This window comes from Thamnophis elegans, chromosome 9 (genome assembly GCF_009769535.1).
Source record: "Thamnophis elegans isolate rThaEle1 chromosome 9, rThaEle1.pri, whole genome shotgun sequence".
Classification (NCBI taxonomy): domain Eukaryota; kingdom Metazoa; phylum Chordata; class Lepidosauria; order Squamata; family Colubridae; genus Thamnophis; species Thamnophis elegans.
The window spans coordinates 31,022,280-31,049,767 of record NC_045549.1 but is presented as its reverse complement, the minus strand read 5'-3'; the positions used below and the strand labels follow the sequence as shown (position 1 = coordinate 31,049,767).

General features: G+C 36.9%; 1 protein-coding gene across 1 annotated transcript in view; it reads left to right on the top strand.

Moving 5' to 3' along the window:
- HHIP (hedgehog interacting protein) overlaps nt 1-27,488 on the top strand; it is a 91,513-nt gene that overhangs the window by 55,222 nt on the left and 8,803 nt on the right. The window contains exons 5-11 of the mRNA XM_032224535.1: nt 10,539-10,690; nt 12,579-12,752; nt 14,513-14,656; nt 17,349-17,470; nt 17,837-17,960; nt 19,198-19,328; nt 21,347-21,428. Of these exons, the coding sequence (XP_032080426.1) occupies nt 10,539-10,690; nt 12,579-12,752; nt 14,513-14,656; nt 17,349-17,470; nt 17,837-17,960; nt 19,198-19,328; nt 21,347-21,428 (929 nt within the window). The remainder of the gene's footprint in view (nt 1-10,538; nt 10,691-12,578; nt 12,753-14,512; nt 14,657-17,348; nt 17,471-17,836; nt 17,961-19,197; nt 19,329-21,346; nt 21,429-27,488) is intronic.

The following is a 27,488-nucleotide window of genomic DNA, read 5'->3' as shown; positions in this document are numbered from 1 at the left end:
TACTAAAAGTAAAGCAAAAATGAGGAAAGGAAAAAAGAAAAGAAAAGAAACTGGAGATGGAGATGGAAAGCACAAAAACAAAATAACATTAATAAGCATTATAAGAAAAGATTGAACATTAGAGTAGTTAACTTAATAATAAAATTGTACAATTTATCATTGGGAACACAGATACTATTATTGGAAAGTAGCCAAAGTTTTACACAGGCTTTGAAAAGTACTGAAGATTATTGGGAGAACTTGAACAATTAGACTCATAAAAGAAAAACTCTGAAAATCATGTACAATTATTTTAAAAAATGAAGGATCTAAACTCACAAAAGGTGGAAAACATATCCAGCACACCGTTTTTAATGCAATTTTTGCATTAAATTTTTACATTTTGAAAACATATGTACATTTTTGAAAGTAGTATGTTACACTAAAATTAGAGAGCTGTTATTATGAATAAATATTTATGATCCATATGATTAATGAAATTAAAATATTAGCATACAATTTATCTTCAAAAATCAAGGCGGTTAAAGTATTCAAACAATGAGCAAAAATATATAACCTACACGAGTAGGAATCACTCTTAGACATAGAAAAATGAAACATAAATAGTTTTTAAAACCAAAATAGAATACACAGCAAACCAGAATCACTATGATTTTGAAAAAATACAGAAACAAAGTGAGAATAAATAAGATTGATTGAACATTTGATTATTATAAATAGAAAGAATCGTGAGATTTAAGGGTTGGAAGGGATCTTTGATATAATCTAGTTCAACCTCTCCCCCGCTACCCCAGGGCTACAACATACCCAACAAACTACCACCTAGCCTCTGTTTACAAATCCTCAGTGGAAAGTCATCTCCTCCTACAAGTTTCTTTTACTGATAAACAGTTCTTACCATTTGGATTTTTTTCTGATATTCAACAAAATCAGCTTTCTTCTAAATTAAATCCATTGTTTCTTTTCCTGGCTTCCACAAATCTTCTGTGTAACATCACTTTAGGTATCTCACATATCACCTTTCCTTCTTTGTCCAGGCTAAACATACACATTGCTTCCAACTATTCCTCACTCATTCCTTTCATACCTCTGAGTGTGCTATCTTGACTACTAACCTATGCAACTTTTTAAGTTTGTCAATGTCCCTAAACCAAAAGTCCCAGAACTGGTCATTGTATTCTAGGTGTCACCTGTGTAGAGCAAAATAGGGGTAAAAATATTGTTTATCTTGATTTTGACATACTTCTATTGATGCAATCTATAATGGGATTTGCTTTTCTACATCTACATCATAATTTTGACTCATGTCTAGCTTGTGATCCATTCAACCTTTTTCTGCATGCACTGCTCCACAATGGGATCCAATCCATTTTATACTTGTGATTTAATATTTTCTACCATATGTGGGACTTTGCATTTGTTTCCACTGAAATTCATTGTGCTAGTTTCTACCCAGCATTCCAACTTGTCAAGATACTCCTGAATCATGGTGCTTTCTTCTAAGATGTTTACTACTCCCATTGTACACAAATATATTAAAGTGTTGAATAGTGCAGGATCTGAAACAGAATCCTGGGATATGTCATTTGACACTTCCTTCCAGCTTGAAATCTGTAATGGAAAATAAACTGTTTATCCCCCCCCCCCCCGAAAGATTTACACATTTTATAACATCATAAGTATTTATGTACTTGCAACAGGTAGATTCCGTTAAATTTTATGAGCAAATTCCAAACATTGATTTTTATGTTTATTTAGGTCCACACAAGAAGGGTTTTGTTCTAGTTTCTAATCTATTAAATTTTGTTTTGTATAGAAAAACGCTTCTCCTAAGCCATCTTACCTCCTTCCTTCCTTCCTTCCTTCCTTCCTTCCTTCCTTCCTTCCTTCCTTTCCATTTAATAGTCTTTCAACTTTATATGGCCACTAAATATGATCAACAGTCACTGAGATTTTGCAGGAGGGAAATTTTTTTTAAGCCTGAAGCCTTTTCCTTAAAGACTTTTTACACTTTTGCAAACTTGTTAGTTCTTTCAGGCTCTGAAATTTTCTTGTTCTCTGCTGACTGCAATTGTTTTGTTTGATAAGGATAACACAGAAGAATTCTTAATATATTTATATAATGACTGAGTGCAAAAAATGGTAGTTTCTGAAAAGCAATATCACTTTTACGACTGTTATAATAATTATGAGCATCAAAAGGACCTTGTATACTTCACAGTTACAAGTAAAAGCATAGCTTTTTGTCCAAAATTGAGCTGTATACTCTGTTGAATATATTTATGAGGTAGTTTAGTAATTTTTTTCAAACTCGTGTTATTTATATTTAGCACAATATTTTCTGCTACTTCACCACAGTTCACCATATGAACACATTCGAATACAATTTGGATAAAACTTAATTTCATTTCATTTCCATATATATATATATTTAAAGTAAATTGTTTTCGTAGATTTTCACGGGTACAGGTGTCCAGGTTTTGGCATATTCGGGTCTTTTCCCGTGTAAGATTGAGAGTATCTTGGCGACGTTTCAACGAGGTCCCACTCCTCATCTTCAGGCTGGTGCCTTCGGCTTCATGCCTGTGCGAGCAAAGCACGTTCGGAGCTGCTGTCCCTCTATAAATATTGGTAGGTGTATGTGGAGTGCTGGCCTTGTTGCTGTAAGTGGATTGGTTGGCTGTGTTGTAACATCTTGATTAGTTGATGTAGTTGATGTTTGCAGATTAGTTGGCTGTTTCATAACATCCTGTGTGGCTGAGGTACTGGCTGTGTGCCTATTGTTCTTTTGTGTTGTAACGACCTGGGTAATGGGCTGTGTGATGACATCCTGAGCTCTATTGTAGTGATATCCTAAGTCCTGTGCTGCAACCTCCTGGGGACTTGTAAAGTAAATTGTACATACAGGCAAAATTGTTCTTACTGATCTGGCTCACTCCCAATCTCCATCCTTAAAATAACATTATGGAATAAAGTCAGAGATAGTGAAAGGCTCAAGGTGCCCATAATCATCACAATTTATCAAGGACTAGAACAATAAGAGCAATGATAGCAGATTGGCCACACAGAATTAAGGTGTCATGACCCCTACTTTAGCATTTACTGAATCAAAAGGACCAGCTGAGTCAGTTAAGTGTAATGGAGTCTTTGATTTATGTCATTATCACTTTCCATGAATTGCCACCCTGGATCTGTATCAATTCTAGCCTGATATGTCCATGTGTATTTCAGCAAAGATGGTTTAATATACAGCAGAGTTTTGTTAATGGAACAAATGCCATGCAGAAGGTACTCTTTACAACAAACAAGAAATATGTCTAAATATAACATAAAATTTGACAAATGGAAGGATTATATTAATGATGTCACACATTACAAATATTATTTGTACTTGCTAGGTTATTTCAGGGGAAACCATAACAATGACATCATAATGATGGCTGACTTTTATTAGTGTTTTCCCTGTCCCTTTTTTGAAATTATAGACTGTTGTAAAAGAAAACAACATTCAAAACGTTGCCTCCGCTCTTGTACTTACTACAGTTTTAACAGGAAACTGTGTTTCGTTTCATTTTTTAAAAAGGATAAAAGTGAACTGAAGGACTAATAAATTGCAGTGAAGAAGAGGAAGAAACAATCTTTTGAAAGCTTGGTTTCATTGCTAAAGTTCAGCTTGGGAATCAGAACATTATATTTGATCCTTTTTAATCCACATATCTCCGACTTGTTTTATCACTCTTGGGGAAAACATAGCTTAAGTTTTCCCTCCTGAATGAAAAGACAAATAAAATAAGCAAGCAAACAGTATCATTATTTAAATCACACTAAAGCAAACAAATAAGAAATGGCAGAGAGTGTCTATATATTTCTTTTGTTTTTGCCTGAAAATGAAAGGTGTACAGACCTGGTTTTGGGCAAGCCTGCTGAGAAAGAATTCTGCAACTGGATTAGCCCTAATTGAAAAGGCCTCTGATGTAACTGAATAGTAGTCTTAGAACAATGTTCCACTAAAGAACTTAAAACAGGACTGAATAACCAAGGCCCTGGACTACAGATAGTCCCTGGATATTTGTGTGTGTGTCACATGGAAGTTGTCCTTCATTACATAATTATATGCTGTCAAAAACCAGTCTAATTTGTGATAGGCTTCTTAACACTTGTTATGATTGATGCATTCTCTGTTGCCCTCACCTTTCCAAACTATTGCGTAGATCACAGCTACAAAATTACCATTTCTCCATATTAAGGCAAAGACAACATTTTTGACTCAAAGTCCCAAAGTGCTTTTTCTAAAAGGCAACTGGACTTTCTTGATTTTTTTCTTTCAAAACATTTCACTTGTCATCCAGTTAAGAATTGAAGAAGCTTCTTGGATGAAAAGCAAAATGTTTTCAAAGAAAATTTACTGTCCTTATTCTTCAGAAAGGAAAATGGATTATATTACAACTGTTACTGCTCATTTTCAAAGTCAATATAGTAGAATAGTATAACTATTTGTATAAAGGGCTCGGGCAAATGATTGAATATGTTCACAGAGTTATAGTATGTGAGTCGTACTGTTCTACACAACCTGGGAAATAGACCATACAATATGGTAGAAACTATGTATTCTGAATTAAACAAAATGCTGAAAATGATATTGCAAAACAAGTACATGAAGATACAAATTAAATATGTAGCATATTGATTGTCCCAGGGAAAAATGTTAACAAAACCCTTATTTGTTTTCATATGAAGCTAATAAATAAGACTATGCAAGTTATACAGTTTCAGGTGTTGAGCTGACAAATACAGTGGGCATCAGAATTGTATAATTTTCAGCCTTTAGAATGGAATGTGGTTGCTATAAAATTTCATTTTGACTGTCAAGTGTGTTTGAAGTTTATCAAAAGGCAATGGATTCTATTCTGCATACGCCGCCTAGTGCTGTCTGGTATATTGATAAAATTATCTAAGTAGAAATTATTGCTGTTTGATAAATTGACATTGTTTTTGAGACAACGTATAAAAGGACTAAAACTAAATACAAATGGTACTTCTGTCTTGAGGATATTGTTGAATATCATCTTATTTTATAATACCAATTCTGAAACTTAAATTACAGTATTAGATTGTAATGGCTATTGCTTGGTATTAGTGACTTGTTCAGAAACTGTACTTAATAATTCACCTAGAAATATCACCCGACTGGATGCTTACACTTATTGTGTGATGTATTAAACAACAGGATATCCATGTTTTGTCTCAATGACCTTATCTTGCTGGGTTACAACATTTTCTTCAATATTACGTGTTTCCAACATATCTGTAGTCAGCATATGATAGGCTGCTTATTATCAAGTAAGTAGCGGAGCATTTATTTATTTGTATAGGTGCCTACTTTGAGAAAGAATCTGGGCATCAAACAATAAATTTAGACATCTGAAGCAAAAGTTGCAGCATTTATAAAGCATAGCTTGCCCAAAGTACCCACAACCTGAAGCTGGAGTCTCTTTGTCTTGCCAGATTTATTGGTGCTATTTATTTGTGCAGTGTCTCAGGTGTAGTATGGACGGCAACGTTCTTCCTGGATTGATCATTTTATTAATAGTATAGTCTGTATGTTAAATGAAGAAATGAAATCGAGTTTAGAACAAATGGTGTCTGCCTCAATTATGTAGTTTTATGTTATATTTTTGTCATTTTGGTGTTGATTGTTTATTTTGTTCTATGTTTTAATTCTATATTAGCCAGTCAGAGTAAGGCAGTCAAATAAATAAATAAAGTTATAAGCATTTCACAATATTAAATGATTGAAGTTATGGAACTAAACTATTTTTGTCTCCATTAAAGCAACTGTGAATTACATAATTCTCTATTGGTCTAGCATTCAACATTTTAGCCAGAGAATCAAGCAAATTCAATTTGATGCATTAGTAACATGTCTTGTTTAATTGTTGATATGATCATTGTAGAAATAGAAACTCTATAAATCTCCTTTAAAAGTGTCATTTTTTAAAAGTTTAACCCTAATGTCTCAATAAGCAGTTGCATAATTCGCAAGGAAAATCACATGGTCAAAACTTAAATTTTTAAAAAATTATGATTGTTTCTTGGTGGTCCAAACCACTAAGTTCCATTTCATAATAATATTGCTAACTTGTTTAAATGTTTGCTGTATTAAAGGTCAGGGCAAGTTCTTATTTATACTTACAATGGGAACTATATACTATAATATCAGATAGCAGTGAAACCTTAAGCAATGAAGTCAGGCACTTCAGTGTTATATTTCATTCTAATGATGTGAAGATAATCTCTTCAGCTGCATGACCACTATATTAGCTACAGTCCATTAAACATCTTTATGGAAACTGGGAGTCAGAAATTATATTGTGTTCTTCTATTTGTCATTAGTAATATTTTGATTGGTCAAAGCCCCTGTTTCATTATTATCTTTCTATTTTTGTGTTTATTGGCAGATAAACCAAAGATGACAGTGTAGAATAGCAGAGTGTCCTGCTTTTTGACCATAAATTAAATATATACGACTAGAATGTGCCATAAGGACCTTCTATTAGAGGAACTATAGAAACTATTATTTCTAACACAAGAACTTACATTTCCACTATGATATTTTTCCCCAAAAGCGGTAGACAATGTAATTCAAGTAATCCTTGACTTACAATCACAATTGGAACATTATTAAGTGATGCTTTCATTAAATGGGCTGGACCCAACTTTATGACCTTTTTGCTGTAGTCACTAAGCAAATTGTTTTCCCCCACTGACTTTGCTTATTGAAAGCCCACTGGGGAGGCTGCAAATGGTGACCTCGGGATCTTGCAACAGTTGTCACTAGATACCAATTGCCAAGCATACACATTTTGTGACCACCCAGATACTGTGACAGTTGTAAGTGTGAGAACCAGTTATAAGTCACTTTTTCACACCACTGTAACTTTAAACAGTTATTAAACAAATAGTCGTATTCAAAGAACTGCACAATGTGGCATAATGTGAAATGACCCTATGACCAACCTGTTTCAATTTCTATAAAGTTCACTGATCTTTTATTAACTGTTCTCATCTAACCTAATCTGACCTTAAATTATTTTCTTTTTTCATTACCACAATTGATCTTTATTGCACAGTGATTTTAACAACTATATTGTAGCAAAATAATAGAACATCTCAATCCCAAATGATTGTAACTTCTATTTTATGTATGGGAGCAAAATTTTAATGTGAATTAGAACTTTGAAGCCTTTCTGTACACAGTGTGTGGAAGACTTACACTGCATATACTGTATGTGAAGACCAGCTTTTTAATATCATATTCAGCATGACATGGAAAGAGGAGATGCTGCTTATTAGTGCTCACATGCTGAATAAAATTACATAGTAATTTTTTTAAAAAAATAATCTTAAGTGTTTTGTCCCCAAAATACCAAGAAGTGCATTACCTATGCAATTACAAGGAAAAGGAAGGAGAGAACGAGGAAAGTTGAAAGTGATTAAGTTTCAAAACTCTTTAAAACTCAAACATTATTTCTTGGAAATTTATTACTTTTCATATCCTGATAATACATTTATTGATTTGGGAAATTTTAACTCATTGTGTTAAAAAAAAGAAATGTACAGGTAGTCCTTGACTTATAACCACAATTGAACCCAAAATATCTGTTGCTAACCAAGACATTTGTTGGCATTTACTGATTAGCCTTTGAGCCAAACATTTGTTAAGTTATGCCTCATTTTACAACATTTCTTGTCACAGTTGTTAAGTGAATCACTGCAGTTGTTAATAACATGGCTGTTAAATGAATCTAGCTTTTCCAGCTTTTTCAAAAAGTCTAGCTTTTTGACTTTGCTTGTCAGAAGGTTAGGAAAGATGCTCACATGCTGTTGTAACTTTGAGTGGTCACTAAATTAACTGTTGTAATTTGAAGACTACCTGTATTATTTTCTTGTCAGGTTAATGGGAAAGACAAATGGGCAGCTTCTAGATACATCTGATTTGAATAAGATTGTTTTTAGAATCATAGATGTCCAGCCAAAGCTTCTTGCACTTTTATATTTCTTAAGTAAAGCACATAGAGATTAAGCCATGAATTTCATTTCAGTTTTTTCATAACCTAATACAGAATTACCTCAATGTGTCCAGTGTTCTTCTGAATCAAATGTCAAACCGGTTATTAATGTTCTCACAAATTTTCATATAACATGGTTCTATAGAAGCAAACAGTACATCCATAATATGATGATCCATTTCATATAAATACACATTTATAGGAATGGTATAGTTTCCTGTCAAATACTAATTTTCAACTTTCTCCCTAAAGAAAAGTAGAGGTTTTAATACAAAATGGATTTCAAAATCATTCAGACTGTATATTTTCATAAATGTGGGTTTATTGTTTTTAGCAGATTCAGCTTATCACTGCACTGTGGTCAGTGCTTTTTGTTTTAAAAAAAGGAATTTAATTTTTAAATGTTAATGGAATCCCAACACATGCCATTAATTTGGAAAAGGTGCCAATAATTATAACAGTATTTTCTACATTACCCAAAAACATATAATACAAAAGGACTTGCTAGAATTTCATTTCTGTTAAAAGAGTACGTCAGTTAAATGTAAATTAGATCTTTGAATTTCAACAGCTGTTTTCAGAAATTTTCAGGATGCTTTTCCTGGAAGCAACATGAACATAAGTTTACAGCGAAAAATGAAGAGTCAGTGAAGTGTGTATAAATCATATAAAAAGTTATTCAAGTGAAAGACAATTAGATTAAGAATAATTAGAGTTTGAATTGTTATTGTTCCATTATGTTCTTTAGAAGAAAACTGGCATCAGAATGTCCAAGTAACTTCGAAGCTGCTCTGCAATAGTTTCGTTTATGGATTTTAAAAGAAGGGATTGATGGTTTTGCAAAGCTTTCATCCTACATGCTGCTAATTGGAGAAGTACTTATCAGGCTATTGAAAATGCTGTCTAGTGAACTCTGGCTAGGATCCAAAGAGCAGTGAAACTCTGAGAATGGACCTACAGGCTGCCATACAAGCCTCACCTAAAATTCAATGGAAATTTGGGAATGGTCTCTGATGGTGGCCTCTAGTGTAGCATAACAAGGGGGAATTGGGAGGGGGAGAAGAGAAGAGAATAGTGGACAGACCTGCATGTGCCTAAGCAATTTTCTGTATTTTGATCCTTTCAGCTAAGCAGCTTAACTTTATAGAATGGTTCTTCAGCAATTTTATATAATGTGTTCCAATATAATATTTCCATCTTTTATTAAATAAATTCCGGAATTCTATTGGACACAGAGAAAAGGAAACTGGATTTATTTCTCTTGTTATGATGCAGAAAAGAGGAAAGAGAGCACACAGACTTTAGTCAATCTGCTTTCTTCCCATATACATAGTATTAAAACATTAGTTAGTCTCACATATAATTTTTGCATCCAAACCTTGATCCAGAGTTACATAGAATAAATCCATTAAAATCAACAGTGCATACATTGCTTATAACTGAATTAACTCCCACTGGGTGTGCAGTGGTTTAATTAATATGACTGGAACTGAACCATAATTTTTCTATCATTATGGGAACATGTTTATATCATCAGAACATTTTCTAATAGTGCAAGAATACTTGTAAGCTGTTTGAAAGGCGGAGAGGAGAGTTTCTGATTATTGTAATTCCTAATTCTGATCTAACCCTTCCTGCCTTTTCTTGTTTTTATTTTTTATTTAGGGAGAATTGTCTTTCTCTATTCTGTTACTGACATTTGTATTGTCACAGTATGTGAAACTGATGCTAAACATGTAACTATACTAATCGGTGTGGCATACATAAATAATGAAAGAAAGATGTTTGGGCATTTTCTTTCCTTTTTTTTTTTTTTTTTTTGAAATAATAAAAAGCTGTACACTATAGGCCCCCATACAAAGTGATGCTTTTATGCAAAGAGACTGGAGTCTGCTTATTACCTACAGTATGCTTGCTAGCCCTGATGAACAGACCACCATAGTTGTGACAAGTGATGTAGCTGCCTCCAGGGTAAAACAAAGCTTTAGATATTACACAAGCAATTTAACTGTTTTCTAAACAGATTGCCAAGACAGTGGGAGTTGGCACTGTATTTTAAAGCTTGGATACTTGAAGTGACTGCTGATTATAGACCTTTTGATTTGCCTTCTGCATACAACAGGCAACCAAGTAATCCAATAAAGAATGCTCACAAGCACTTAAACTTGTCTTCATGGCTTCCCATAGATTCCACTCAAAACTCACTCCATAAAAGTGGAGGTAAAGAGGCCTGTATACGATAACAAAACAGTTGCCTTATTCCAACTCTCAAGAAACATCCCTGCCCCCATCACCCAATCCAGAAGAAGTGTTTTATAATCCTTTCCCTCATAAACAGAAAAGGAAGAAAGAAGCCTGGCAAAGAATACTCACAAGAAAGAAAGAAACTGGGGAGGGGGGGTTGTTTCTTAAACACAATAAGGAACATAATTAACTTCACAATTCTTTGTGTTTTTCATTTGACTACAGGGTGGAGATGAAAGAGGGCTCCTAAGTCTTGCATTCCATCCCGATTACAAAAAAAATGGGAAGTTGTATCTGTCCTATACCACCAACCAAGAACGATGGGCTATTGGGCCTCATGACCATATTCTTCGGATAGTAGAATACACTGTGTTCAGGTATGAATTTTATGTACAATCTCTACAGTGTTTCCTAGTATGCTTTAAAGTATTTGTGTCCCTTGTCTGCTCTCTTAAATCCTACATTTGTATCTTTTACGTTCAAAGTTGAAACTCTTGATTGATGAAAGATACATATAGATATTACACAGTGCTATGCTTTGCTATGCTATATATAATATAAACTATATTGTGTAATATAATACAATCCAAACTAAATTTCAGGCAAATAATTTTGAGACTAGAAGCAATTACATTTAATTTTCTCCCTTCTATATTTATTCAATTATTCTTACGTTAATAATTCTGATAATGGTAATTCTGATAATAATAATTATGGTAATGTTCTGATTACTAGATAATTCAGTGTATAATATAAAAATCTGATATCCCACTGTATTTGGAATTAAATGATTTCTTATATATTGAGGAATAACCAACAAACTAATTGAGAGACATGAGTGCACAGGATAAATAAATAATATATTACTTTCTTTTCCAGGCTAATCAGTAACATGTAGGCAAAATCTTGGCCCTTATGATGATTTCAGAAGTTCTATTCAGGGTACCCTGCTTATTCTCACATTATCAGAATGTTTTCCTTACACTAAGATTACAACTATATTGATTGGTTCCTAATATTCTTCAATTTGTTATCTGTTATAATATGGTCTTTCATAGATGTCTGGTCCCCAAAACCAAGAAGGACGCCCAGATTTATTTCAATGCAGTTTCCTGTATTTGTCCTCATTCCTAGACATAAGTCTTGCCAAACTAAAGGAATGACTTACATCATTAAAAATACACTTTGACAAGTTGTAGGGAGGAACTATCTTGACCCTATTTCTCCCAACCAAACTATCTATACTTTGCTATTTCTTGGTCCTCTGGAATGCAGCCCCTCCCTTCTGGGAATATAGACTATATTCCACCAAAATACATTTCCTCTAGAAAGTGTTTTTGTTGCCTATCCTTTTAAGCAATCATTAGTGACAATCTAAAAGTAATTCCTCTCTGTATGCAACTCTATGTGTTTTAGATCCTGACTTGCCTTCAAAGAACTTTAGATAGTACTTGCTGTATATCCTGTCTCATACCCCAGCACTATTTTACATTCACAAGTAAAGTAGGCTGTAAAGTGAGATTTGGACATAAGAGTGAGATAATTTGGGGTCAGATTAGATGATCTTCTGTCATTTTTTATCTTTGTAATTTGAAAGGTACAAATAGCATCTTTGAGACAGGAAGCTTGAACTCAGGAAGTTTAAAATGTCAAACCACAGAGCTAGTTTTTCACACCTAGCCAAACCGCATAAGTCAATATTTCCTGCATGACAACCGGCTTCTGCCTAGCAATAAGGAGCTTAGCCAATAGGAATGTTTTAAGATATTTCTGTGTTTTGCTGCTTTTGAACTATAAAGCATAAACTATATCCAGATCTTTTGTTCAGACGTAAGATGTGGATTTACACTGTCTGAGCCTTTTGGCCAAAATAAAGTTTCTCTTGATCTTGAAGTCTGGGTCCTTTGATTTTCTGCAGCACAACAACTCTGCATCATGTCATCTGAGGGCAACCTAGTATTGTGCCATAAGATGGGCTTCATGAGCTGCCTGAAAATGTGAATTTGAATTACTCGCATGTTAATTAGAATCTACTCCTTCACCTGCTACACTGTTAAATATTCAAATTCATTCACGTTGCAAACTCTTGCAAAAAGGAAGGCAAAGCAACAAAAAACGTATATTCATTTGTATTATGGCAGGCAACTGTTTATATTGCTGTCTGTCATTACTTAAATATATTTTACAGGCTGAAAACAAAAATGATATACCTACTTTGAAGTTAAATATATTACTGGAATTCATTTCTTCCCCCACTTATTGCAGGAAGAATCCACACCAAGTTGATATGAGGACTGCAAGACCTTTCCTAGAAGTTGCAGAACTACATAGAAAACATCTTGGAGGACAGCTGTTTTTCGGTGCTGATGGGTTTTTATATGTAATCCTTGGTGATGGAATGATCACAATAGATGATATGGAGGAGATGGATGGTCTGAGGTATAAGAATTTCCAGTAGATAAAAACCTTTTTATCTTTTGATTTTTAAAATTTCCACCCTAATTCTGCTCTTGAAATATAAGTAATTACCATTCTATATTTACATAATTTCATATCACTTTACTGAATGAATGAGAAATTAAAATTTGTCCCCATGACAAATAGTTGGAAATAATTTATAATAAATAATTTAATTGCTAAAGTTGTGTTATTTATTATCTATTACTCATTTTCAGAAGAGAATCTGATTTAAAATAAACAAAAATGTGACCATTAAAAATTAAAGATCAGTCATATTGACTTTCTTAATTTTTCAGAAACAAACTTTTTTTTAAATCAGGTTTTCCAAATGTTATGGGGTATCTCTTTGGGGAGGGGAAGACAGGGTCCAGGGGAGGCATGAAGAACCTGAATACATACACCTTGCCAAAGTTTCATTGTATTGAATTCATTGTTCATTTGTGCTCATTTTGATGTTAAGATTTTTAGAGGAGATATGCACATTACGATTACAATAAGGGGAGGTCTAAGATTTAAGATTTAATAAATTTGTATGCCGCCCAATCCCGAAGGAATAATAAATAATAATAATAAAATAATAATAATAAAATAATAAAAAATTTAAAATACAAAGACAAGCAAGTTAAAAGAACACAACATACTTATTCTTAGTGGGGCTGGAACTCAATCAAGGATCTACAGCCCCAGGCCTGCCGCAACAGCCAGGTATTAATAGACTTAATAGACTTAAAGCAAAGATATAGAATGAAATTAATGTCTGTGGATAGACATTTATATGTATCTCATAATATTGGACGCGGTGGCGTGGTGGCTCAGTGGCTAAGCTTCTTGCTGATGCTGAGCTTGTCGATCAGAAAGGTCGGCAGTTTGGCAGTTCGAATCCCTAGTGCTGCGTAACAGAGTGAGCTCCTGTTACTTGTCCCAGTTTCTGCCAACCTAGCAGTTTGAAAGCACGTAAAAAATGCAAGTAGAAAAATAGGGACCATCTTTGGTGGGAAGGTAGCAGCTTTCCATCCACCTTTGGTGTTTAGTCATGCTGACCACATGACCACAGAGACGTTTTCGGACAGTGCTGGCTCTTCGGCTTTGAAACAGAGATGAGCACCGATGCTCTGAGTCAGGAACAACTAGCACATATGTACGAGGGGAACCTTTACCATAATATCCATATAGATAGTATTTTAAATATGTGTGACATCAGTCAAATTTGACACAAAGCCCAGAAAGATACAGTGGATTGAACTATTTGAATGACTAGCAGAACTGAAATGTAATAAAAAATTTAAAATATGGTATATTACTTTGATTCTAAATCTTTGAATATTCCATTCTTAACAACATCACTGGCTTTTGTTACTCTGAAAAAAAGCAAGCCTCACCAATATTGGCCTACATGTAATATGTCAGTGTCCATGGAAAATGGCACAATGCTGTTTGCATCACTTTGACTTCCCATGCCCCACCCCTTGTAGTTAGTTTTATAGTTAGTTATATTTTATTGTCATTGTACATATATACACAGTATACCCATACAACGAAATTCACATAACACCCAGAGACCAGGCCCAACACACATAACAATCCACACACACACCACACCATCCCTAAAAAAATCCCCCACCCCTGTCATGTCTCTTCTAAAAGATTCTTTAACAAGTGACTACTGTTCAGAACATAAAGTAGAAGTTAAAATGCTTTTGCCTTTTAAAAATACATTATCTTGTCTCCAACTTTTTCAGTGATTTTACAGGTTCGGTACTGCGGTTGGATGTAGACACTGATTTCTGCCATGTGCCTTATTCCGTACCACAGTCTAACCCACATTTTAACAGCACTAATCAGCCTCCTGAAATTTTTGCCCATGGACTCCATAATCCAGGCAGGTAGGTAAATTACTTTTTCTTTTGAAGAATGGAAAAGGATACTAACATAGTTTCTAAAATTTAATCAAAGCAATGTGTAAAATAATACAGGGAATAAAGAAGCTAAATAAATATAGCCTAAAGTAGCTCTTTCTTCATCAAAGTATTTGGAATCTTCTTTTACTAATGAGAAAAAGAAGTTATAAATATGTAAAATTAGAACAGTCAGTTTGTGGTGTCCTTGCTGCTTTCTGAATTTGGTTGTTTCCTTGCAGGTGTTTCACTAGCAAACTAGGTGACACCATCAGTTCTCATAGGGAATGGAGTTTGCTCTCATTTTATATTTTAGTGGCTTACCTGTTTCTGTTGGTGGTAGTGGTCTTGGTGATTCTTTTATTGGGTTATTATTTACTGTAGTTGTTTGGCAGTTCCTTGATTGGGATATTATTTGCTTTTTTATTGTTCGAATGTTAATCTTGGTGTTAATTCTCTGCTCATGTGGGTGTTGATTGCTGGTAAGGAGATGTTTTGATCTTTTTGTTTCCTTTCAGCTTTTTGATTGTCTCTTTTGAATGGCATGTAGATATTCTTTGTGCCTGTTAATGTCTGATTTGACTGAGTGCCTGGTTTCCAGCAATTATCTACTGTTTTTGGACTGGGCCTAGTCTAGTAGGCTTCACAGTTTCCCAGTTGAAAATATGGTTAAGTCTGTCCATGTATTGTGAAATATCTTCTGACTGTTAATTAGTGCTCATGGATGCACTCTGCTAGACTTCTGTCTGTTTGTCCTACATAGTTGTTGTTGCCTTACACTGTATGTTGTAGGTGACTTTTGATTTTCCTTTTGGGGCTGCTGGGTTCTTTTGGTTTATTTTGGATGTTTTGGAGATTTTTAGTTAGCTTCAGTGGTGAATTATGACCAGTACGCCCCGGTACGGGTGTACCAGTGCCTGCCAGGAGCACCAGGTACCTTTCCAGTATGATGCTCCAGAGGGCCTATCACCCGCCCATGCTCCTTACCGGTATTTGAACAAAGCATACAGCACCTGCGTGATGCTCCGCCGAGCAGCTGGAGCGTTGTGAAGGCATCGCGGAATGTTGCAGGCAATAAGTACGCATGCGCACGCTGCATGTGTTCATGTGGTGGATGCCCGGCCCCATTGCACTGTACCAGTTGCACCAGGATCTGGAACCCACCAATGGTTGGTTTGTGTGCTATGATGCCACCATGTGGATGTAATAGTTTGTTGGTGGTTTTTGAGATGTTTTTGACATATGGCAGTGTTATCCTTTTCACAGCTTGTATGGGTTGTGCTGCATTGGGTTGAATGATTATTTTTGATTAAGTTGCATGACTATCCGTCTTATTGGAAGATATTATATATGTATTATGGTCTGTTTCCCTTTTCTAACGTTCAGGATTACTACAGTGAGTTTTATGCTTATATAAATAATGTTCTTACACAGTTTCTCTTGTGGGATTTTGTTGTTGCTTTGGTAATGGAGCACCAGAGCAACAACCCAAGGTGTGAAGTGTGAGTGGTTTTATGATACACTGATGTTTCTAATTTGCCATCACTGCCCCTGCTGAGGAGAATACCCAGGAAGGGGAGTATGTTGTTTTCTTTTTCCCAGTGAATTTTATTCATTTGAAGGTGGTGTTGATAGTTTGGTATGTGTTCTCTTGTTATTATAACAAAGGTATCATTTATGTACTAGGTCCATACTTTGGGTTGTGTGTATGGGAGTGCTATCAATTCCAAGAGTTCCATTACAGTAATACAATACAATAGCAGAGTTGGAAGGGACCTTGGAGGTCTTCTAGTCCAACCCTCTGCCTAGGCAGGAAACCCTATACCATTTCAGACAAATGGCTATCCAGTCTCTGCTATGAGTCCTGAAAAAGGTGATCCCATGGGTGTTTCTTTGATTTATTGATATATTTGTTCATCAAACTGAACGTATGTGGGTAGACAAAGGTTGATAAGATCCATGACTATGGCTATTTCAATCTTGGTGTATTTGGTTAGATTGGGTATGCTGTCATGGATTCTTTGGCTAATTCTGGGTCTAAGGATATGAAAAGTGTTGTGACTTCAAATGGGACCATGGTTTCATCTTCATCTGTTATCACATCTTTGATTCTTTGGAGGCACTATAGTGGTGAGTTGATGGAGTATTTACTTCCTGCTGTGAAGTGTCCAAGCTTTTTTGTCAATCTTTAGAGATGTTGTAGGTTAGGGTCCTTGGTAATGATACAGTTGGATAGAGAGGTATGTCTCGCTTGGGTGTTTTGAAGCATCCATAGAACCATGGCAGACTGGTTCCACTACATTTCCTCCACCACTGGTCTTCTTTGGTGATTTGACCTTTCTTGGTGAAGTCACTGAAATGTCCCTTGATCTGGTTCTCTAATGGGTTGGTATTCACTGGGATGTAAGTTTCTTTGTGTTCTAGTAATTCTTTTATTTTTTGTATTCCTGAAGCCAGGCACTCAAACATATTTGCTCTTTTCTGAGTGAGTTGCCTATGAATTTATATTTTCTAATTATCCAATTTCTCAGTTTCCATATGATTGCTATTTAATGCTCCATTTAAGAATGTACACTTTAACATCAGTAAATAGAAATAAATTGGTGATATAGAAATAGAAGTCATATGTAGCAAACAAATGAATTAGTTCATGTCATCACAAAACAATGTCCTTGAACAGGTGTGCAGTGGATCGCCATCCAACAGATGTAAATATTAATTTAACAATACTTTGTTCAGACTCGAATGAGAAGAACAGATCATCAGCAAGGATTCTTCAGATAATAAAAGGAAAAGATTATGGTAAGTGCTGGATCATGGAAAATTTAATATTCATATTCCCTTCAAAAAATAGATAGAAAATCTAATATAGCAACAGTATAGTGTCCAGATGTTAGATGTTATTTTGTTTTTAAAAAGAAGTTCATGTTACAGTGAAGGCCAAGAAATAATGGGCATAGATGGTAGCTATTTTTAGCATCTGTATTTGAAGTTCCTTGAATATTATTTGGGTATAAGTCATGTTACATACTGAGAAACTTAATTGTGAATGTTTATAGAGAATTGTTCAATATAAACCTAATTCTGAAATAATGTATTTTAAATTATTCTTAGCACATGCTTTTATCAACTTTAATTTAATCTAACACTAGGGTAGTTCTTTTCCAGAAAGCGAACCTTCACTTTTAGAATTTAAGCCATTCAGTTCTGGACCACTGGTTGGTGGATTTATATACAGAGGTTGCCAATCTGAAAGACTTTATGGAAGTTACATATTTGCAGACCGCAATGGGTAAATTATTTATAATTCTCATAGAAAAAGTGATGTGTTATTTCTAACTTAAAAATGAAAGTGCATTATATGGTGATGATAGTTTGCTAGTAATATGTATTGCCAGGATGGATTTCAGAAATCTAATTTCAAAATTTATTTTATTTTTTCTGGCCACATGAGGGAATGAAATATGGAAAGAAAGGAGAAAGGTAGCTAAACAACATCCTCATTCAGAAATGTTTTAATTTTCACGCACATCCCCCAAAATGAAGAAATTGACAGCTTCTAGGATCCCTTTATGGAGAAGGTATATTCTCCCTAGTTCATGACAACTCTCACATTTATATTCTACTAGGGCATATATACGAGCATTGATTGTGCTGTATAAACTTGCACAATTGAATATAGGTCTCTAGAGTATGACATACCCTTAATGCAAACAAATAGTGAGTTCTCAGTAATATTTTTATGTATTGTGCAAACATATCTATAGTGTTCTAAATGACATTAAAGGTCCCATGTTAAAATTATAAGCATTGCTTCAAATCATACTGTCGTCCTATTCATGCTTAAAAGGTACAGATTCTCTTGAATCAAGCTCTTCTTCAGGTGATTACATGGACACACCCACAATTTTCTCAGCAATGTTTCTGTTCTATTAATTCTTTGTTTTTCTATCCTACGTCCCTGGTATTTCTTTGTTGTCTCTGAACTAAATACTAACCATATCTATCCTGCCTAACTTTTATCGGGATTAGTTGAGAATTTCTAAATCTCCTATGGAATCTCCTTTGGAATATCCATGCTTATGTTAGTCCTGTCAATTCTGTTGACATAATGGGACTTGCTTTAAAAGAAACATATAGGCAATTGTGCTGTTAGTTCTATTATCACACATTAAAAGCGAGTCTTTGAGCAACTCTGGTTGTATGATATCAATCTATTATAGGCTTATCAGTTGTAACTGGAGTAGAAACTTCAAAATCACTTTTAAGTATCTATCAAAATGAAAATTGAATCATAAGCTTTATAGCTCAGACTTTAAATGCAACCTTCTCAAATTTGGTGCCTTCAAGATGTGTAGGGATTACAACTGCTAGAAAACTCAACCTGAAAGGTATAATGCCAAAGAATTTGGAGAAAGATAGATTGCAATTCAGATATTATTTAATATTTAGTTTCTACATTGACCTCAATAAAGTTAATGGAAGCATTGTGTAACCCTTCTCTTTTTATCTGTTTTATCTGTTTTTAGGAATTTTTTAACACTACAACAGAGTCCTATTACAAGACAGTGGCAAGAAAAACCATTATGTATGGGCAACAGTGGTTTATGTCAGGGTTTCTTTGCTGGACACATTTTAGGATTTGGTGAAGATGAATTGGGTAAGACAAAAAGCAACTGCTTATTGTTTTATAATATATTAATTGGAATTTATCCCAGAATTATCTTATGATTATTTAATACATTTTTGTAAAATAAGCATAATTCCAGGAAGAGTCATTTAGTTCATTGTGTGAAGTACACATTAATAACCAGCCTCCACTTGGACAAATCCAGTGAAGAAGAGCCAAATCATTCATAATATTAAAACAGAAAAATAATAATATAATAAAATGGTAGGAGGTTGATATAGTCAATTATAAAAACTCAATTAAATAATTTTGCAAATAATGTCATCTGGCAACAGAAAGCTTAACATTTGTATAGATTTACCCCTTAACAGGGCTATATATGAAGAATACCCTTTCTCTTCTAATTGTCTGACTTCAGAGAGTAACTCTATTTTTAATTCACCATTGTTTTACCTCAGAGCTTCTAAAATGTGAGGACTGAATTTCCTTTGATTGTCCAGTATGTAGTACACTTTCCAGGTATGTTAAGATTACAAACGTATCACCAGCAAGAGTTATGGATGTTAAAGCCAAAATATCTGGAAAACATCAAATTGGAAAAAACTACTATAGATAAATATTTTGAACTGTGGTCAGAAATAGCTAAATTATATAGGCAATGGAGCTATAGAAGTGTGAAGGAAGCATATTCCTAATGGTCCCAATAGACATGTGCTGTATTATCTACAGTACAAGCAATATTTAAAGAGAATATTATAGATGGTAATTTGGAATAATCTGGATGACAAGCGGGTGCAATGGCTCAGTGAGTACAGACACTGACCTTATCTGCTGGAAAGCTGACAGCCCGGGTTCGAGACCCAAACGCCATGCAAAGGGATAAGCTACTTGCTCCAATGCCTGCCCACCTAGCAGTTCGAAAGCATGCAGATGCAAATAGATAAATAGGTATCATTGGTGTAAGGTAACTGTTTCATGTACTTCGGCATACAGTCATGCTGGCCATGGTTTCCTTTACTTTAGATGAGCAACATATAAACATATGAAACATATAAAAACTACTCCACTGATTATATCTTCCTGCTCAGTGCAGGGATCCAGATAAAACCATTTTTACCAGATCTATTCAGTACAGAATCCACTAAAAATTTGATCTACCATCAGATTGAAAAGTACTTGAAAATTGGATTCTAGACTAAAATGTTTTGAGAACTAACATATAGTATAAAACAGACCATTGTACTAAACCAAAATATGTAATCACAGAAATTACATTTTATTAATCTGGATTTAGGGTTTTGTAAATGGTATAAATACAAAGAATGTTATGATGGTCTTCTCTCACTCTTCTAAATATGATGCATATTGAATATCTACTTAAATCTTGTAAAGAAACTGATTATTGTATCTCTAAAAGGCAGCAATATACTAATAGAATACAGTATGTTACAACATATCTGCTGACATTTGTTTTTTCTATTTCTAAAAAATCCTATGAATACATTTGGCTCTCCGATCACTAAATATCCTGTTTAAATTATTAAATAATCTGTGGAAAAATGGTAAAGAAATATGAAGCATACTTCATAATTCAGGTTACCAAATATTTTAAGGAAAATGCAAACAACAGCATGCACCACAATATTTCAAAAACGCAAGAACAAATTTGACTAAAGAACTGCAGAATCCAACTATTTTGTCAAAATGACTAAAGGAGTTTCATGACAGCACTTCTACACATAAGTCTAAGAGCCTCAGTTTGCAGCACTATACAATGATCACTTAATCATTTTTGTTATCTTCACCCCTTTTTCCCTACAGAACCCTCTGACCCAGAACATGTTCCACTCTTACTTCATCAAGTTACTTTATCTCAGCCTCTATTTGTAGTTTTAAAAATGAGGATACACATTGATGCAATGGTCAATTTATTTAATTCCTTCTACATAAACATATCCATAACAGTGTACTTTTCATCATAATGCTTATGTTGCTTGATATTTTTAGTGAATACCAATATTTATTTATTTATTGTGCTTCATTGACAGGTGAGATTTACATCTTAGCAAGCAGTAAAAGCATGACACAATCACATAATGGAAAACTCTTTAAAATCATTGATCCCAAAAGGTAAGAAATGAATATGATAAGAAATAAATCTAACAAATAAATAATAAAACTCAGAGCCAGTTTGTTAAGGTATCAGGCTAGAAACCAGGAGACTGTGAGTTCTAGTCCCGTACAAGGCATGAAAGCCAATTGGGAGACCTTGGGCTAGTCCAACCCATCTCATAGCATTGTTGTGAGGAAATTAGGATGAAGGAGCATTAGGTATATTTGTCACCTTGAGATATTTATAAAATGTTAAAGATGGGATAAAAATAAATTAAAAAGTGGAATATTTGTTCTACATCAGCAGGTTGCAATATAAAATTTTGTATATGAAACACGTGATTGCTATCTGCAAGGGCACAACAAGCCAAGATAACCCAGCTACTACTAGGACTTCATTAGATAAGTGGGTGCTGTCTTCCCACCAGCATTCCAGCTTAGTAACATACAAATGAAACAATTGGTTGCAAGAATTGGGTATGCTTAGTCTGGAGCCGTGATGGCGAACCTATGGCATGCGTGCCAGAGGTGGCACGTAGAGCTCTCTCTCTGGGCATGCATGCCATCGCCAACTGTTCTTCTGATTTCCTGTATGTGCATGTGCCCTGGCCATATGGTCTTAGCGTGCACGAAAGTGCCAGAAAACCGAAGACCAACTGGACAGTGTGCATGCTCATCCCGGAAACCCAAAGACCAGGTGGCTAGCATGCGCACCAGGCAGCTGGTCTTTGGTTTTCTGGCATGCATGTGTGCATCCACATACATTCTGGTTTGGGCACAGTGTCGAAAAGGTTTGCCATCACTGATTTAGAGAAAAGGACAAGGGGTGACATGATAGCAGTATTCCAGTATTTGAGGGGCTGCCACAAAAAAAAATTCGTAATTCATAATTTAATAAACTTATATGCTGCCCAATCCTGTAGGACTCCAGGCGGCTTACAAATAAAGAGATAAAACAAAAATAAAAATAGGGAAAAACGGGAACAATTTAAAAGGAACACACCATACACTCAACTTAGCTGCGGGCTGGACCTCATTCATGGGTCAGCAGCCCCAGGCCTGCTGGAACAGCCAGGTTTTGGTGGCTTTTTGGAAGGCCGCGAGAGTGGGAAGGGTCTGGATCTCTGCGGGAAGATCGTTCCACAGGGCCAGAGCAGCTACAGAAAAGGCTCTCCCCCGAGGGGCCGCCAGCCAGCATTGTCTGGTCGATGGCACCTGGAGGAGGCCCAGTCTGTGAGTTCTTATCAGCCGTTGGGAGGTATGTAGCAGGAGGCAGTCTCGCAGATATCCAGGTCCAAGGCCATGAAGGGCTTTAAAGGTAATAACCAGCACCTTGAAGCACGTCCAGAGACCAATAGGGAGCCAGTGCAGCTCACGGAGGATAGGTGTAACATGGGTGTATCGAGGTACACCCGATATCGCTCGCGCGGCTACATTCTGGACCAACTGTAGTCTCCAAACACTCTTCAAGGGCAGCCCCATGCGTTGCAGTAATCGAGCCTTGAGGTGACGAAAGCATGAGTGACCATTCGAAGTGCCTCCTGGTCCAGATAGGGCGGCAACTGGTGCACCAGGCGAACCTGGGCAAAGGCCCCCCTGGTCACACCCGACAAATGGTGTTCTAATGTCAGCTGCGGATCCAAGAGGACATCCAAGTTGCGGGCCCTCTCTGAGGGGTGTAAACTTTCATCCCCCAGGCGCTAATAGATGGAAAGTCTGGACTATCCTTGAGAGAAACATCAATAGCCACTAGGTCTTGTCTGGATTGAGTGCCAGCTTGTTTACTCCCATCCAGACCCTAACAGCCTCCAGGCACTGGCACATCACTTCCACTGCTTCGCTGAGTTGGCACGGGGCGGACAGATACAATTGGGTATCGTCCGCATATTGGTGGTATTTAATCCTGTGCCGGCGAATGATCTTCCCCAGTGGCTTCATGTAGATGTTAAATAGGAGGGGGGACAAGATCGAGCCCTGCGGCACCCCATATGTAGGGGCCGACCTCTGTCCTCCAACCAACACCGACTGCGACCTGTCTGAGAGCTAAGAGGAGAACCACTGCAAAACGGTGCCTCCCACTCCTACCTCCCCCAGTCGTCGCAGAAGGATACCATGGTCGATGGTATCGAAGGCCGCTGAGAGATCAAGAAGCACCAGGATAGAGGAATGTCCTCTATCCCTGGCCCGCCAGAGATCATCGGTCAGCGCGACCAAAGCAGTTTCGGTGGAGTAACCAGGCCTGAAACTCGACTGGAAGGGATCTAGATAGTCTGCTTCATCCAAGGACCGTCGGAATTGAAAGGCCACCACCTTCTCAACAACCTTCCCGACAAAGGGGAGGTTGAAGACTGGACGATAGTTTTTAAGAATAGCTGGATCCAGAGAAGGTTTCTTAAGGAGGGGTCTCACCACCGCATCCTTTAAAGGCTGCGGGAAAGATCCCTCCTGTAGAGAGGTGTTAATAATCCTCTGGAGCCAGCCTCGTGTAACCCCCCTGCTGGCCGAAACCAGCCAGGAGGGACACGGGTCCAGTAAGCAGGTGGAGGCACTCACCGCTCCGATGGCCTTGTCCACTTCATCAGGAGTGACAAGCTGGAACTCGCTCCAAGAAATCCGATCAAGGCCCACCCTCGGCATCTCGGCAGGTACTGTCCAAGTGGAGTCCGACAGAAACTGAACTAATTCCTCAGCTCTTCCCTGTAAGGGTTCCTCCGCATCCCTTCCTTTCAGGAGGGAGCGAGTTATCCTAAACAGGGCGGCCGGGCGAGATTCTGTGGATGCAATAAGAGCGGAAAAATGAGCACATTTTGCCACCCGTATCGCCACTAAGTAAGTCCTAATAAAGGCTCTTAGCTGTGTTCGGTCAGATTCAGAGTTACTGGCCCTCCAACGTTGCTCTAGGCGTCTCTTCTGGCATTTCATCTCCCGGAGTTCCTCGGTAAACCAAGGAGCGCTCCTGGATCCACTGCCGCAGAGAGGCCACAAAGGCGCAATCCAGTCAAGAGCCCCAGCTGCTGCTATATTCCAAGCAGCGACCAAGGACTCTGTCGGATTGTGGGCAAGGGAGTCAGGTATCTCCCCAAGCTCTATCTGAAATCCCAATGGGTCCATCAGGTGCCTGGGGCGGAACCACTTAATTGGCTCCACCTCCCTGCAGTGGGGGAGCAGTTTCTGAAAATCCAGCCTCAGTAGGAAGTGATCTGACCATGACAAGGGCGAGGTCTCTATGTCCTTCAATTACAGATCACGTCTTCACTGCCCCGAGAGAAACACGAGGTCGAGTGTGTGTCCCGCTGTATGAGTCGGACCCTGAATTACCTGGGTCAAGTCCATGGTTGTCATGGAAGCCATGAACTCCTGCACCCCATCAGAGCGTTCGCCGAGAGATGGCAGGTTGAAATCCCCCAATACTATCAGTTTGGGGAATTCAACTGCCAGTCCGGCTACTGACTCTAGAAGCGCAGGCAGGGCTGTTGTAACGCAGCTGGGAGGTAGGTATGTTAGGAACAAGCCCACTTGACCCCCTAGATCCAGCTTCACCAGAAAGGACTCACACCTGACAGTCTCCGGAGGAGGGATCCCACGAGGAACTAATGATTTTCGAATGATAGCAGCCACTCCCCTGCCCCTTTTCTGGTGTCGTGGTTGGTGGAGCACCTGAAACCCTTCTGGGCACATTTCTGAGAGGGGGACTCCTCCCTCATGGCCCACCAGGTTTCAGTAATACATGCCAGATCTGCCCCCTCGTCTAATATTAAGTCCCGGATGAGGGGAGCTTTGTGAATCACAGACCTGGCATTTAGCAACAGCAACCTGAGACCAGGGCCCTGACATCTCTTGCCACTTGGTCCTTGAGATGAGCTATCAAGGCCGGAACGAGGGATCGCTGTGACGTAGCGAACCCTCCTTCCCCGGTAATGGCCAGCCCTGAAGCTCCCATCGTACCTGCCTCTCCCAAACGTAACCGGGATGCACCGGCCTGTCCCACCCTCTGTAGACCCCTCCTCCACTCCCATGGCCCCCGCTCTCTCCGGTAGGCCATTCACTCCATGCACTCCGGGACGAGAGGTGGTTCCGGGCCCCCATCCACTTCTACTTCTGCACTCAGTGGAGGGGGCTCCAGGCCGCACTCCCGATCCCCTCATATATACCAAGCAACCATACTCAACATACACACCCCACTATAACAATAAAAACAAGTAGGTACAATAAAAACAGGGTATAAAAGTTAAAATTAATAAAAAGTGGGATCATTCACTAGCATACATACTCAAGCACTCCGCATACCAAGACAGTTTGCGCAGATCTTAAAAGTTGTGCAGATACTCTAAAGGGGGGTCAAATTATTCTCCAAAGCACTAGAAAGCAAGACAAGAAACAATGGATAGAAACTAATTAAGGAGAGTAACAACTCTAATTAAGGAGAAACTTCCTAACAGTGAGGACAATTAACCACTGGAACAGCTTGCCTTCAGAGATTGCAGGTTTTAAAGAAAAGGCTGGGCAGCCACCAGTCTGAAACAGAATAGAAAACCTCCAAGGTACCTTCCAGCTCTATTCTGATTGAAATGTTACAATGGGCTGTTGTCTATTTATGCAACACCCATTTTGAATATATTTTCCATCAAAAGCAACATAGAGAAACTCATACAATTATATTAATATTTGCACACAACTTTCCCAATAGATTGACTATTGTAAGCAACTTTTCTAATACATGTTTTTTTTAAATGCTACACCATATCCATATGTATTTGTATGTGTGCCTTTTTGTATAGATGCTTCTGCATATAAATGTTTTAAGATTTTCATGAAAATATTCATGAAAAGTTTCTTTCTAAGAAAATTGGACAGGATCTAGTATGAATGATTGAAAATTAATTTATTGAAATATATATTGTAAGATCTGCAAGAACTGACAGAGCTGTAGGGAAGGTGATCCTGGAGCCTTTGCTTGTAGTAGGGGAGAAATAAAAAGCTTTTAAACTATAAATTAAATAACATTGCATGCCACAGAAAAAGTTCTAATGATTTGTCATGGATCTGTCATTGAAACAACATGTTATTAATTAAGAAGCAGATGTTACTGCCAATCATGCTCTTCTATTTGTTTTGTTTATTAAAGATTTCTAGCGAAAGTATTTTTATAAAACAAATACTACTCCACTTCACTGAGATTGTTTAGTCTGTTGGTGTGTGGATTTAGGTGAATTTTACACCTTTAATCCACTATTAGTTTCTGATTACAAAGAGGCTGTTTGTTTGACCTTGGATTTGTGCTCTTGTTACCTCACCATTTAGAGTGGCCTGAAATTGCATATCTTAAACGCCAGACCTCTCAAAGCAAAACTCTCTGTTCGCTATTTAATGTGTGGCCTAACATAAGGACAGCAAATACTTTGAAATACATATGAAATGAAACTGAAAGGACGTTTTATAGAGTTACCATTTTTGATATGTTTACATGAGCATAAAATAACACTTAAAGCCTTATTAACATTCTCAGTGCAACTTTCAAGTGATGAGTCTCAAAAAGTATACAATAATAATAATAATCATCATCATCATCATCATCATCATCATCTATTAATTGAAGTAAAGAACAAAAAACTACTGAAGGCCCAACAGACGAAACAAGAATACAGAAAAGATGTGATAAAATCAAGAATGGAGAGTTGACAGAACAAAGCACTGCATGGCCAATTTCTGGAAAAAATAAAAGATAAAGTGGACAGTGAACAAACTTGGTTATGGTTAACAACAGGTACATTAAAGAAAGAAACAGAGTCACTAATCCTGGCTGCGCAAGAACAAGCTATCCGCACAAATGCCATTAAGGCCAAAATCGAAAAATCCTCTGATGATGCCAAATGCAGACTTTGCAAAGAAGCTGATGAAACTGTTGATCACATACTCAGCTGCTGTAAAAAAATCACGCATACTGATTATAAATTGCGGCACAATTCAGTAGCACAAATGATCCATTGGAATTTGTGCAAAAATTATAATATTAAAACAGCAACAAACTGGTGGGAACATAAGCCTGAAAAAGTCACCGAAAATCAGATGGTCAAGATC